Source organism: Glycine max, chromosome 3 (genome assembly GCF_000004515.6).
Source record: "Glycine max cultivar Williams 82 chromosome 3, Glycine_max_v4.0, whole genome shotgun sequence".
NCBI classification, from domain to species: domain Eukaryota; kingdom Viridiplantae; phylum Streptophyta; class Magnoliopsida; order Fabales; family Fabaceae; genus Glycine; species Glycine max.
Genome location: NC_016090.4, coordinates 23554597 through 23570569, shown reverse-complemented (window position 1 = coordinate 23570569; position 15973 = coordinate 23554597). Strand labels below are relative to the sequence as shown.

The window sequence follows — 15973 nt, the reverse complement described above, 5'->3', positions numbered from 1 at the left end:
TTCTTCATACATAATAGAGGTAATGAGAGTGCGTGAACTAGTGATCTATTCCGCTATGCCTGATTCTCTTATTATTATGTTGTACATCATGTCTTTTAAACAAAAGAGTAATGAAAATATATATTCTCACTTGATGTTGGGCTTGGAGATTTTGGGTCTGTTTTGTATATGGTTTAGAGAGTTATACACAATGTTGTATGTTATCAAACTTGTAAGAATGAAAGGGATAGGAATATCGTAACGACTCCTAAGATATATAAAAAATATAAAATTATTATTATTATTATTATTTAGTTGATTTTTTTGTGTCAGCAAAATAAACAAACACAGGCCGCAATGCCCAAAAGGCCGAAACAACTGAGACTTCTGAGAGTGGCCCAACAAACATATTATTTTTGTATGTCATGGAAAAAAGCTATGGACTCAAACAAAGTTCCAAAAAATCAAAACAGACAAAAGGGGAAAAACACCCTTTAAGCTGTAACCCTAATAACCCAACCCATAATCTGAACTGTTTTCTAGAGTCGTACCCATAGGAGATGACGCAGATGGATGAGTTGAAGGACAGCGGCAGCAAAACGAAGGGCGTAGAGGTTTTTCAGCGACAGAAAAGGTTGTTAAGCCCTGTCCGGCTACGGCAAAGGTCGCCAAGCCTTGTCCGACGACAGCTCAATTGCTTCTACTTCGAAATGGGTTTGAAAACCCGAGCCTGAAAAACATAGGTTGAGAAGAAGAACGAAATGGAATGTCGTTCCACGAAAACGCGAGCAAACTCGCAATCCAACAACTTTCCAGCACAGAAACGATCTTTGTTGTGATCTTACTTGCTGGAGGTCCTAAAAACACGAGATCGTACAAGTTTCCGAGTAAACTCGTGATCTTGACAACATTGTATACATATAATTAGGAGGGGTTAGTGGTCAGTTTTTTTTTTTTTTTTGGTGTTCTGGTAGTAGCAAAGTGTACGTGGTTTCTCATGTAGAGAGTTTTGATTGGTGGTTATTAAACATTTGTGGCATCTTCATGAAGATTAGCTAACCATTGAACCATCACCAACATACGGGGATAGGAGGTCGTGCACATCTTTGATTGTACTTTATTGGAGATAGAAGATTGGCCAGTCATTGGAGAATGATGAAGGAACGGTAAAAATGTCGTGATTTTTAATCCGTTGTTTAATTTTAATTAATAATATCATAAATTTAAATGATGATTATATTTAATGATCCTACTCATTTTTAAGGAATAATTTTCTATCGATCAATATGACTTATATCATTAATACACTTTACAATTAAATAAAAATAAAGAAGAAAATTAACAATGTATATTTAGTAAAAAAAATCAGTTTATTTAAAAATGGTCATATATTTTTTAAATAATTATTTATTAGAACATACATATTAAAATAATTATAAAAAATTATTTAAAAAAATAAAAGAAAAAAAACTCAACCCCTTTAATTGATTTATAGTCCATCTTTGTTCTTGAAAGTGGGGTTAGTAGTATGTGGGATATTATTCGTATTGTGATAAAGTTTTTGACCGTACTTTTTCTTATTTGGTTTGCCTTTGTCTTGACACATAATGCTTTTGCCTTTGTTGCAACGCATTCCTTCCTGTTGGTGCTCATGGTAAATCCTAGAGTGTGTTTGAATGAGAAAATTTAAAATATTAAGAATTTTAAATATTATAATTAAAATTCTTTTATTTATAAAATTTTATGTTTGGATAAAAAAAAATTAAAAGTGTGAGGGTAAAAAAAGAAAATGAAGACAAAGAGAAAAGAGGTTAGTGGGCTTCCAAAGAGAATAATATTAATGCGTCATGGGAAGTCACAGGAGAACTAGGACACGACAGCACACTATTATGCTACTAGACCACAACATTTAGTCAGCTACGCAAGACATATGTGTCCCCCTACGCCCACACCCAATCAACGCTCCGCGAGCTTGGATGGTGCTTCTCGAAGAAGAGAATCATTGGCGTAAGGAAAAAGTCGCGAGTTCGAGAACAAAATTTCAAGAACTTTCAGGAAGAGAGAACTAAGGTGATAAAAGAAACACGCGAACGTTTTGGAAGGTTCTTCTATTAAGAAGAAAATTTCAATTTCTTACATTTTAGAAGAAAATTAAAATTTCACATTTTTAGTTGTTTGAAATTCTGTTTTAAAATTCTAAAAAATTAAATTCTTCATAACAAAATCCAAACAATGAATTTTAAATTAAAGAAATTTAGATTCTCTGTTAAATTACTTTCTTCGATTAAAATTCTCTATCCAAACACACTCTAAGATTGTTCGAAGAAGTTGGAGCAACAACATTGTAGACAACTGCCCAATACTGAGAAGGAGTAGCAATAAAAGACCCAACAAAGAGAACAATAGTCTGAGACGTGTGGAGGCACACAGATTTATTTGTGTAGTGTAAAAATCCTCCAAGATCTAAGAAACTCTTAGCAAGGCCAAGGTTGCAGAACAACATGAACCATTTTTATTAGATATGTGCCCAGGAAAAAATCTCATTCGAAAAGGAAGAAGACATGGTTTTAAAGAATATAAAATCCAACGTCTATATTTCCTGAACGTTACAGAGTGCACTGCAACAAAGGCAAAAAGCATCATCTGTCAAGACATACATGGTTGTCTAGGACAAACCAAATAAAAAAAAATGATCAGAAACTTGATCACTATAAGAAAAATAAATTTAAGAATAATATCCCACGTACTACTAATCCCACCTTCAAGAAGAAGGGAAACCATTTTGTTTCTCAAGTGAATGTTGTGTTCAAGTGGGTGGTAGATTTTGGAGTTATCCAACACATTTGTGCAAACAGAAATGCATTTACCTCCTACAATAATGTGGGGGGAGGGTGGTGAAGAATATGTTTATCTTGGTGATTCTAGGACTACTCTAGTTCTAGGAAAGAGAAAAATTCTTCTGAATCTCACATATGGAAAGATATTGGCTTTGATTGATGTGCTACATATGCCCTTTATTAGAGTCAACTTAGTTTCTGTAGCACTATTGGGAAAGGTTAACGTGAAAGTATCATTTGAGTCTTACAAAATTGTTACGACAGAGAATAATGTGTTTGTGGAGAAAGGATATTGTGATCAAGCAACTTTTTGTACTGAATGTTTCTGAAATAATTATGAATGAAACTGCATCTTCTTTTGTTTACTTGGTTGATTCTTTTGATATGTGACATGCTAGACTAGGATACGTTGATATTTCTGCGACTAGTGACGCATGTTAGAATTGATGATTCATAGATTCAATCCATTTTCCAGTCAACAGTATCTATTTCATAGTACACTAATCTTTTGGCAGACATTAGTAATCAACAATGATAAAATCCTATTACCTGCATTTTGGTTTTCACATTTACTCCATTTTTGTAGGGTCACGGAGACAGCAAAAAATTTCCAGCACAGCTGAATATGGGCTGGATTGTGGGCTTGTGGCAATGTTAAGCGACAATGAGTGATCTCAAAAGCAGTGTCTTTAGCCCATTGATCAGCTATCCCCGGAGCAATTCATGAAAGAGATTGGTCCTTAGGCCAGAGTCTACAGATATTATACTCATCTGTATAATTCTTAGTGACCAGCCGCGTAGAAATCAAAGAGTTGGATAAGTACTAAACAAATAACAAAAAAAATGCATTTGCATTAGAATTCTGCATAGTCAGTAATTGACGGACTACTGCATAATTTTTTGAAAATAGAACACATGTAAAATAATGCTTCTTAGTGAACACAAGAAAATACTATTTGATTCTAGGTTTATGGCCCTCAATAAATACATAGAACAGAATCAACGGATGCCACCAAGATAATAGAACATTTCATAAAAGAAATGATGTCATATATCGTGGAGGAAGGCATGCATAGTAGAAGAAAAACAATAAAATAACTCTCTTACCTCTAATAATATAACTTTCAATTAGAAACAAAATAAACAAAGAAGGAGAACAATATTTCTATAAATTCAAACATAGCTGTACAACAAATTCAACGAACAATAAATTTCAGGATAAGTCTAAGATAAACTGAGAGGGAGAAAAAGGAGCTTTGTATTATTATTACTCAAATGAAAACTGATTACAATGGGAGTATATATAGAGGCTGACCTTATTGGTACAGCTGTAAAAAGTAAACAGAAAATAACTTCTAACAAACTATCTATTAACAGTTCTAACAAACTAACTGCTTCACAGTTCTAACTAACAAACTATCTACTATAGCTAACATTTAACGTATTATACTCCAATACCTCCTCAAACTCATGAGGAAGGTTTTTCAGAAGAAAAATCCTTCACATTGAGTTTGTCCTTAAGAAACTGAAAACGATCTCTTTATTTTGGAGTTGAACTGATTTTCAACCATGACCTTGAAATGTTGAAAAACAGTAAATGTTTCAGATTTAGATTTTAATGGATAATGCCAAGTAAATCAGGAAAATGCATCAATAAAGGACACAATACACAAACAGAATGAGAGATGGACCCCACAGATCAGTAAAATTAAGTTCCAAGGGTTTAGAGTGAACTGATTCAGAAATGGAGGAAGGCAATCTATGTGATTCAGAAATCAGGAACAATTTTATTCAATGGAGCAATTTTACAATGATTTATGTTTTCACTACTGCAGTTTACCATATTAATCACTTACCTACTGCTTCTTTAAATTTTGCTGTCCCTTGCAATGTTTTGTTTCACAAATCTCCCAATTACAACTTCTTAAAAACTTTTGGCTGTGCATGTTTCCCTTTTTTGAGACCCTAAAACACTCATAAACTTGATTTCAGATCCAAAGAGTGTCTTTTTCTGGGATATTACAGTTGTACAAAAGTGGTTAACAGAAAATAACAACTTCTAACAAACCAACTGCTTCACAGGTCTAGCTGACTGACTGTCTACTGTAGCTAACATTTAACATATTATACTCTAATAATAAGTGGTCTAAATCAATGGAAATAATGGCAAACAAGTTAAATTAAAAAGAAAAGAAAAGAAGAAGAAGAAGACAAGGAAGAAGCAAATACCGAGTTTTAATACCTTTTAATAAATTTGTTTTGTCAAAAAGAAATAGCAATTTTCTGAACGCCATCTAAATCAGTTTTTGGAGAACCCACATCAAGCTAGATGTTTTCAAATAATTAGACCAGGAAAACCAATTTCCAATAATCATTTGAAATCTATGAAATATGGAAACTCAGAAAAACAACTATTTTCTAGCATTCCCAAAATGAGGCAGAATGTCCGTCTGCTAATCTTCGACGTCATCATTTAGAGATCTTATTTCCTGCCTTGCATCTCCTATATTTGCACTCAATAATTCCAAAACAGTTGTGATATGTTCACTTTGTGGATGAGCCTGATCCCCAGCAACAAATGCATTTAATTTATCATTGACATTAACCCAAGACCATCCTCGCTCCTTTATTACTCCCTTTGACTTCATTAACTTTCTTATATGTGCAGCTTCCTTCCATCTCCCCTTGGCAGCATATATGTTAGCCAGAGCAATATGAGTTCCAGCAGAATTTGGATCCAACCGAAGTAACTGTTCTGCTGTCCATCTTCCTCGGTCAACATCCCCATGCACTCTACATGATCTGAGTAAGGTAGACCACACAACATCATCAGTATAACATGGCATACTTCGTATCATGTGCTCAGCTTCGCTCAATCGCCCTGCTCTGCATAGAAGATCAATGATGCAACCATAGTGTTCTTTTGAAGGACTGATCTGGTACTCATTAGTCATTAACATAAAATAGTAGAAACCAAGATCAACCATTCCAGCATGGCTACATGCTGTCAGGACCCCAATGAACGTCACATAGTCTGGCTTTAAACCAACACTGGAAATCTTCTCAAACAAATTAATGGCCTCTTGGCTATAACCATGTTCAGCATACCCATTAATCATGGCTGTCCACGATATTATGTTATTGATTTTCATCCCATTAAAGATTTTTGAAGCTTCTTCTACACTGCCACATTTTGAATACATACTAATAAGAGCACTGTGAACCATTGCTTCATGATCTATGCCAATGCACAGTACATGAGCATGCACCTGTTTTCCTTGTTCAAGAAGTGCCATGCTTCCACAAACACTCAGCACACTAGAAAGAGCGAATTCATTTGGTTTTGGTCCTTCCCTTCTCATCCATGATAGATAGTCAAAAGCTTCTTTTGCATAACCTCCTTGAGAATAAACAGCAATTATAGTGCTCCAAGAGATAATATCTTTTCTAGTTATACCATGAAACACTAGAGAAGCTGACTTTAGCAGCCCAGATTTTGAATAAAGAGTAACAATGGAATTTGCCACAGACAAAGCATCTACCAAACCTAAACGCAATACATGGCCATGAATCTGTTCCCCCCATTTAGCAATAGCAAGATTTGCACAGGCAGAAATTACGGCTGCAAAAGTGTATTTATTAGGACTGACATTTGATTTTCTCATTCTTTTAAAAGCTTCTACTGCATGTTCTTCTTCACCTTTCTGTACATAAGTCGTAATAAGGGTTGTCCATGAAACTACATCTGGCATCTTCATTTTTTCAAATAATCGCATGACATAGTCTGCTTTCCCACATTTATTATACATGGTAGCCAGAGTATTAATCACAAATGAGCTCTCATCAAATCCTTGTTTTATTGTTTGTGTGTGTATAGCTTTCCCATGATGTAACAAACTTGAATCAGCAGATGCTTTTAAAGCAATGGCAAATGTATGTGAATCATAGCCCACTTTTGATATCCACATTTCAGAAAAGTACAACAATGCCTCCATATTGTAGCCAGCATGTACAAGCCCCGCAATAATGGCAGTCCATGATACTACATTTCTTTTTGTCATTTTTTTAAAGACTCTGCAACCTTGTTCTATTTTGCCTACTTTCATGTACATGTCTATTAGGGCACTGCTGACAAACACTGAGTTTATCAAACCAGATTTCACTGAAAATCCATGTAATAATTCTCCAAAACATATGTTGACACCAAGTCCACAAGCCTTGAGTGCAACACTAATCATGAATTGGTCCCTTTGAAGTCCTGGCTGGACCCACATATTTGAAAACAAGATCAATGCTTCATACGAGTCTGAGGCATTGACATAACCAGCTATTAATGTAGTCCATGAAATCTCATCTCTGTGAGTCATTTTATCAAACATATACCTAGATTTACAAAGTTGTCCCTGTTTCACTAATTGCTTCAGTTCAGAGTTAAGTTCAAGCATATTATGAACAGAATAGGCATTTTGAGCTAGCTGTTCTTGTTTTGCTTGTTGGATCAGTTCTCTGCATTCAGTGGCAGTTCCTGTAAAAATATACCTGTTAGAAATATAATATAAAGCCATTTACGTCTCTTTATATATTATATAACAGCTTAATCTTTTAGGTAGTTGGGACATGATATCAGAGCCTACATGACCAAGTGATCTAGAGTTTGATCCCTACCACCCTATTTTTCTAACAAAATGAATTAATTTCAGCACAAGGGAAGTGGGTATGCACATTGTCCAAATGAATTAATTAACTTCAGGCTCAAAGGGATCTTACATGAGGGGGCATATTAGAAATATAATACAAAATAATTCACACGTCTTCATTTAGCTTGAGCCTTCGGAATAGTTGCTTCATGACAAAACTAACCTAAATAATGTTGAAACTTAATAATTCATCATTGAATAACACGAGCCATCTAGATAAGAAATTTTAAGAAACTTAAGTAAGATTACTACTTTACATTATTACACATAAACTGCCATAATACAAAACCATATTGTAATTCTGTTGAACTTAGATGAATTCAAATAAACATGCTAAAAACAACAAACCTACTAGTAAGCTTTTGAAATCAAGTAAGTTTTCTTCTTCTAAAAGAAAAATATAAATTAGACCGTGCTGAGGCGATTCATTTATAAATTTAACCATAATAAACACGCACACTCACCTGGGGAGGAATAAGTGAGAGGTGAGTCGAGGTTCCTGGAGAATACGGCAGTCATTGAATGGAGAGAAGAAGGAGGGTGGAGTGCGAGGGCAGGCGAAGAAGCATAGCTACGATGCAGCCAAAAACGCTGCGGGGAGGGTTTAAAGAGTATTCGGGGTGAGATTAAAGCATCGGCCTTGAGGAACATGTCGAAGATAAAGGGGCCAGAGGTTTTGGAATTGGAATGTTTTAGAATATTCCAATGGAATAATCTGCATGAGGGAAAGGGGAGAGGGACAATGATGGGTTTTCGAAGGAGATCGAACATTTGGATGGTGACATGGACGACAACATCTGTTGACAACAACATTGAACATTGAATTTGTGATCTCGCTTATGCTTGTTGGGTTTAGTCGTGGAAGGAGGCGGAAAGCATGAAGAAGGTTAAATGGCGAGGAGGAGGATGCTACATCAGTGGTTAGAGTGGATGATAGGATGCAACTGCAAGGTTAATGGAGGCCAAGAAAGAAGGTCCAACACCATTTGTGTTTAAAACGATTTTCTTTTTAAATATTAACATTTAAAAAAACACATATTACAATGGTTAACGTAAATTATTTAATGGTAAATACATTGATTTGGATGGACGGATCAAAATTATTAATTTTTTATTTTAAAGAAAGATTAGATATTTCTCTTTTAAATTAGGAGAACCAAAATTACATATTTATAAAATTTTATTTTAACCTTTCCTTTTATAATGTTCAACTTTTAAGTTCATATTTTACCTTTTAGATCATTAAAAATATTTTTTCTAATATTCTTGCTTAGCTAATTTTAGACATGGCAATGGGACGGGTATCGTCTCCCCAATTCTTGATCCCGACTTCCCAAAATGTCTCCGTACCCGTATTTCATACCCGACGGATTAAAATTTATTTTTTTTGTAAAGAAAATATTAAAAATTTGATTTTAGAAAAAATAAATTAATTGTTAAACATTTATTTTTAACTACTTATATGTCAATAAATTTATTATAACGCATGTGTCTACAAAAATCATTAAGAAAAGAATATTAAATTATGTAAAAATTCTAAAATAAAATTAACAAGTAATAAAAATTTTAGGTCTTTTGATTAAATTATGCAAAATTTCTAAAAAATTTAAGTGGCAGGGCAGTTCGGGGTCGGGGCAAATTTAGTAATCTCATACCTGTACACGTATCCGACTTTTGGTTATCGGAGAATATCCGAACCTAAATTTATATCCGGTCAACTCGAATATTACCCGTCAAAGTCAGGACGGATACCCACGGGTACGAGTTTTTTTTGCTATGTAGCTAATTTCTGTGGTTGATCCCTATGGTAAGAAAAAGAAACGCATTGATTTGTTTCTCAAAAAAGGGTTCACAAAAATTATTAAAAATAAAATACAAAAACTGATAGTTTGGTCCAAACAAAAAAAATCATTACAAATAAAAAGGAGTGGTTAAAATAGATTATAAAAATTATCATGAATGCTAGAGACATCAAAACGTAAGAAATGGTATTAACGGTCAAAAATATGTTCCCACAATTTTCTAAAACCTGAAAATCATCTCAGGTCAAAAATAGAAAACATGGGTTTTTAGCGTCTTAGCAACATAGCATGCGACCCAAAGCAATTTGAAGTTCCCAAACACACAAATCACCCCAAAAACAATCCTAAAACAATGATCCGTGAGGGTTAGAGTGAAAAGTCCCCCCATACCTCAAGTGATGACTTGAGCTTTGAAGAGAAAAAGATGAAAAATGGTCTAAAAGTCCTTGGAATCTCCTTCAAGTGGCCTTCCTCACACTAAGAGACAACAAAAACACCTTCTCTCTCTTCTATTAGGGTCAGTGGGCAGAGGGTTGGGGGCTGTTATGTTGGCTTTGTATAGGGTCCTTCAATCCTAGGGGCATATGTGCTAATATGTTTATATTTAAACCCTTTCTCCCTAATTTTGATATATTGCATTTTAGTTTTTTTCATTAACGAGTCTCATGTTTAATTTTATTCTTCTAATATCACACAAGACTATTTTTATTTAGTCTAGCCTTAATAAAATTATTTTCACTAATATCCCACCCTTAAATTATTTTAGAAAAAATATTTCACTAAAGCAATCTATATCAATCACTTCATTTTATTTTAAAATATCACAAGCAAATTTTTCCATATAAATAATTTCACAAGAAAATTAAATTAAATACAATCATTTCATAAATAATTCACACAAAATAATAAATTGAGTTGTAGAATTTTAGGGTGTTACAATTTCCATCTTAAGTGAATTATCAAATGCGAACATCATTATTAGCAACATGCATTAGGGGCAAAATCTGAATAGCTTGAAAATCACCTTGATTGAAAATATGTGTCATTATTCCTAAACGCAAAGAATGCATTCATATTTTCAAGGCCGATAGGAGGTACAAATTAAAGAAACATAATCACATAGGGGCTATCTTTTGATCTTAACCATGGTTGACTCCATATATTCATTGATTGACAATTGCCAATTTTCTTATCACAATCCATGAAACATGGAAGCTACACCATACAAAACTTGGACTGTGCCCAAGATTGGCATCTAAGAAGTCTACATTGGGAAATATTTAGCTTGAATACTTTTATTTTTTATTAAATTTTGTTTAACATATTTTAATTGAAAATTATTATTTTCACTTCTATTTAACTTTATTATAAAATGATACTACTTTTTTTCTATTTATAAGACTCAATTACCTAATTCACAAAGATTAAGTAAAATTGTTAATTTAGTTTATAACAATAAATTTGTCCTAAATTTATATACTTTTCCAAAAATACCATTGTCATTAATGCTTCTCTATTTGAAGTGAAATTTTATAATATTATGAGAGAGAGGGGGTGAGAGAGAGAGAGAAAGACTGAGAGTTAGGGAGAGACATGGATGGTTGGATCATGTTGGGTCGAAGATGACAAATAGATAACAGATTGGATATCAAGGACATGATAGATCAAAGGACAACACATACATCTTCTTCGCAAATTTCCTTGATATTTTAAATTAAGAGGCTATGTGGAGGGTTTTTCAACAATGGGAAGAGGTGGAGGATGTGTTCATTCCTTTAGAGCGAGAGACTGGGGAGAAAATTCAGATTTGTGAGGATGAAAACGGGAGAGGATGTGGAGGGTTTGGATATACTATTGGATCATATTTGGATTGGTACATACAATGATACAAGTTGAGGGTCAATGCTTCCAGATATCATCGTAGGGAGAAAAAGATTACAAAGGAGAGGGTGAAGGAGGGAAAGAAGTATGGGATCATTAGGGAGGCCAAAAGGGATGGATGACTTTATGTTGCAGTGGTGGAAAACAGAAAGGCAGTAGTAAAGGAAAATCAAGAAAAAAGGAATGAAGGCCTAAAAAGACTATTATCAAGAAGCCAGACTCATCACAAGAGAATGCGGGCTGGAAAAGGTTATATTTTGAAGTTCAAGAAGATGAAATGCAACGGTTGGAGGGTTGTTATGTCGGAAGGGTGCATAATACATAAGGCGTGCAGGAAAGGTTAGTGGAAGAGGGATTGAATTCAATGAAGGTGACACAATTAGGAGGTGATTGAGTGTTGATTCGCCTTGTGGAGGTAGAAGATTTGACGAATATGATCCGAGATGTAGAACCCATCATGTCACAATATTTCTATTAGCTATATAAGTGGTCACTTAGAGAAGTTGTAACGCCCTGAAATTTTGATAACCGTAGATGTTTAATGTTTTTCTTATGTTATTTGATCACTTGATTAATTTGGATGAGTTGAGGTATTGTGTGAATTAACCATATGTGATTTGTTTGATGTGGATGTTAAGATATGTGGAGTTTTATTGACTTAGGTTGAAATTATGCGATTTCAAGTTTTACCTAAACTTGTTCCAGTAAAACCATGATCCTGGATACAGTAACCGTTGGATCGCCTTCAGATTTGGACTGTAGTCTTGCAACCCAAATCTGCACTTTTTGACCGCTAGGATTTTTAAAATAATATCTGGAGTGTAAGATATGATATTTTCACCAAAGTAGCAAAATTTGTTGGAGCAGAATTTGCCTAGGCAAGCAAAATTTCGCCTAGGCTAATCTAAGTTGGATTAGCTAGCACATGCAAGCAAATTTTCACCTGGCCGAGTCTTGCAGGATACAAATACATCCAACAACATAAAACAACCATTTTGCTTCCATCTTCTTCCCTAAACCCTCACCCAACACTCCCAACCTCCTCCTCCTCCACCATCGACCACCGGTGACCGTCGCGAGTTGTCGTTGCTTGCCACAAGACCATTGCATGGAAAGGAACACTTTAATCAGAGCGGAATCTTCAAACTCAACTCAAGGATTCGATAGAGAAAAGAGCCTCCAATCCTCCCTTCGTAGTTTCTTTGAGGTAACTGTGATTTCTAAGCCTTCTCCTAGTTAGTTTGAGTCTATCTTTGCATCTCTCGTGACTTGGGTACCATTATTGGATGTTTTTACACTTCCTTTGAAAAACCCTTGAAAATGAGACATTGTAAAAGTTGTCTTTTTATAAAATAGAATTCACTTTTGTAACCTTCGTTGAACCCTGGTCATAGTGGTGTGACTAGAATTTCACAATGATGTCTCTTTGATGTGGATCTCAAAACACCCCTTTAGCCCTTTTTTTAAATTGTATGGGTATTTGACCCTAAAAGTTGAAATTAACCTTGTCTTTGAAATCTATGCTAAATTATCTTTGATTTGGTATATAGAGCTCCGCGTTTGGACGAACTGACGTGAATCTAAGAGATCTTAGAACAACATCGCAAGGAACTAACAGAGAGATGCCTATGTTTTATACTTCATATTGCATGGAAATAGTATAAACTTTGTCAGTAAGTACACATAGTTTTTCATGAGGAAAAATACTTGTACTTGGGGGCATGCCACTCGGTTTGGAACTTCCTTGAGACTCAGGTTGATCACTATGGGGGGAAAGTTGCCTATGCACGACAGGGTGACCTCGACACTTGCGGCCTAGTTTTACTATGTAAAAGTGTCATGTGGACACACTTAGGTATTTCCTAATAAATGGTACCACATTGCATTTTAGAGTTGAGTCAGGTACATGCATCGTTCTGAGCATAATTGATTTGAATTGTGGAAAAGTTGATGACTAGTTTATTAAGTGTATGTTGAACTAATGGGTTATTGAGAATGATTGTGGTTATTGTTATTGTTTTTTTGTCAATCATTGTGATTTGGTGTTTGTTGATATTTTATAATAAAATCACCCATGCAATTTTCGTACCGTGTGATTAGTGTCTGTGATGATCTCAAACTTTCGTTCGTGGGAGCAGAAGAGCAACAATAGGTGACTTGGAGGGAAGTCTTTTGTTGGAGCCACCAAATTGACGTGATAACGTTGGAATTTATTTTGGGGGAGAGTTGTATTTTGTTATAAACTCTTCATTAGTTGGTTCCTTAACTCTTTTTTATTAGGCATGTAAGTCTCAGGTTTAGATATATGTAAAAACAGAATTATATTTTGACATTTGAATGATATATAGTGGATTAATATATATATATATATATATATATATATATATATATATATATATATATATATATATATATATATATATATATCTGTGTGTGTGTGTGTGTGTGTATGTATGTATGTATTCATGTGTTTGTGCGTTGTTTGATGAATGTATATCGCGAAAAATTTACCAATCTTTTCATAATCAAATTATGGTTCTTTCACTTAAAATTGAAATGTTACATTTTATAGTTAGTGATATCGTAGCGACGAGGCGAGTCGTTATAGAAGTGGCTACTGAGAGATATGTATGGGTAAGATGTTATGGGATACCTTTGGATGCTTGGGGTGTATGTTTCTTTAAGTTTATTGGTAATTTTTTTTTGGATTGTACTTGTCAATGGATATCAATACTATGATGAAGAAGAGATTAGATGTGGCTAGAATCCTAATTTGAATTGATAGGCGAGAATGGTCAGTATAGTGAAAAAGTATGCATAAATGATTATATTTTCGCTATCAGGATTGTGGAGGAGACCTTCACTCCGACAACATATGAGAATGATTTTGTGTACTATGAGAAGGAAACCTTGTCCACAACAAAGTCAAGGGGGGTGGCTGAAGTATAACTAGTTGGAATTCGAGGAATACATTGATGCAGAGGATTTTGAGTTTCAAATGTGAAATCCTAAAAACATAACTAAAGGAGATACGATAGAGGATCAGGGGTGGGATTTTCGGGAGAAGGACCATGTTGGGATACTAATTATATATGAAAATGTAACAACACATGATGTGGATATATCTGGTAGTAATGAGAAGTTTCAAAATGATGAGGTTCAAAATAAGGAGGTTGAGTTAGGTGTCAACAAGGATAAAGGAGACATGGTTTATACAAATGTGGATGAGGGGGAGGCTTTAAATGATAGCGTTGATAATTCATAGGATAATATGGGAAATATGGGAAATATGGGAGTGTTTATGGTTTCAAATATATATACAATTGAGTTGGGCATGTAGGACATAAATTTTGGGCCTACAATGGAATCATTACCTATTTTGGACTGTAGGGGTACTGAAAGGGGTGTCCATGAGAAAGTTGAACATGACAAGGAGGTAAAGTTATAAGGTAGGCTTGTTTAGGAGGAAAGGGAAATAGGCCTTGAGGATGTTGGGAAAGGTGTTTTCAGGATGGAAGGGTCTTTGTTGGAATTGGGAGAGCCACTAAAATTTGGAAGGTTTGTTCTAATAGAAGTAGAGGGGGTTAACAAAGGAGCAGAAAGGGAAAAGTATTGAGCATAACACTAGTCCTTGATTGAAAATGCAGATATGGGTATTTTGCAAGAAGAATGAGGGATTTGAGCACATGAGAAAAGCATGATGACTTGCGAGAGGGTGAAAAGGGGTTTGGAAACATAAATGGGGCATTGGGTTTGGTGGAGGTGGTGGTAGGATTAGGATAGGAGAAAAATAATTTCAACTTGTGTGAGAAGTGTAGAAGAGGGAGGATATAGAATAAGGAGGAAGGGGAGTTGTTATTGAAGGATGAGGGTTGAGGATTTAGGGCCTATTCTTGTCACAAGAGGGGTAGATAGACTGCGAAAGGGGAATGCCCAAACAAAAAGTCGAGGGAGGAGGGAGAAACAACAAAAAGAACTGGAGACTAACTTCAACATGATGGACCAGGACAATAAGAATATAAAGCAACCCCAAGAGGGTCTATATAAGAAGCTTAGGGAAGTGGCAGTGGAGATCTGCAAACTAGGGAAAGATATCATTTTTTTTTCAATAACCAAGATGTGGATGCGGTACAAGCTGTAAAAACATTTCAAGTAATAGACTGAGTTGAAAACGAGCTTGACAAAGGGGAGAAGGCGAACAAACAAGGTAGTATTTTATGAGGATAATTCTTATAATTGTTGAGGTTTGGGTGGGAGATTGAAAAGGATGAAGGTGAAGGCTTTGGTTTAGGAACATAACCTAAATATGATAAACTACAGGAGACAAATCTTGCTATGGTGGATTCTATTTTGTGCCATTTTTTTGGGGATCAAATGATTTTGCAGTATGTATATAAAGAAGTAGATGGGAGATAAAGTGGAATTCTAATTATTTAGAGGTCAAATTGTATGAATGTGGGAGAAGTGGTCCACGGGTTCTATTTTGTGGGGGTGAAGGGGTTGTGGGGGTTAGAGAAGGAGCAATGCTTTTTGGTACGTGTATATGGTTTGCACGAAATACAGAAAAAAGGAAGCATGGGAAGAGATCATACAAGCAAGGCAACAAAAAAAGGGTGAGAGATGGTGTGTTTTAGAGGACTTTAACTCTATCCTTAGAGAGGAGGAAAGAAAAAAAGGTGGGAATGGTGTTAAGGAGGGAAGAGATGCAATTGTTTGGGGATTTTTTTAGGTGAAGCTGATTTGCTGGAATTTCCTCTAAATGGGAGAAAAGTTACTT

At 35.0% G+C, this 15973-nt stretch overlaps 1 protein-coding gene across 2 annotated transcripts; it reads right to left on the bottom strand.

Annotated features, from left to right (window-relative positions):
* Positions 1-3251: 3251 nt before the first annotated feature.
* LOC100817501 (putative pentatricopeptide repeat-containing protein At3g47840) lies at positions 3252-8492 on the bottom strand. Of its 2 annotated transcripts, XR_413519.3 has the most exons (3): positions 7978-8492; positions 5059-7341; positions 3252-3639 (listed from the first exon to the last, which is right to left on the bottom strand). XR_413519.3 is itself a non-coding variant. In XM_003522156.4 (2 exons), exons 1-2 carry the CDS (start codon positions 8324-8326, stop codon positions 5270-5272), a joined length of 2421 nt encoding a protein of 806 aa, XP_003522204.2. In that variant the 5' UTR covers positions 8327-8485; the 3' UTR covers positions 4584-5269. The 2 variants fall into 2 exon arrangements, 1 of the variants encoding a protein (XP_003522204.2); XM_003522156.4 differs by lacking the exon at positions 3252-3639 and having other exon boundaries at positions 4584-7341; positions 7978-8485.
* Between the last annotated feature and the right edge of the window lie 7481 nt (positions 8493-15973).

Excerpts from the sequence above, each read along its gene's own strand:
- LOC100817501 (XM_003522156.4), bottom strand. The coding sequence starts at position 8,326 with ATGTTGTTGTCAACAGATGTTGTCGTCCATGTCACCATCCAAATGTTC. Across the intron at positions 7,342-7,977 it reads TCTCACTTATTCCTCCCCAG|GAACTGCCACTGAATGCAGA; the intron begins GTGAGTGTGCGT and ends ATATTTTTACAG.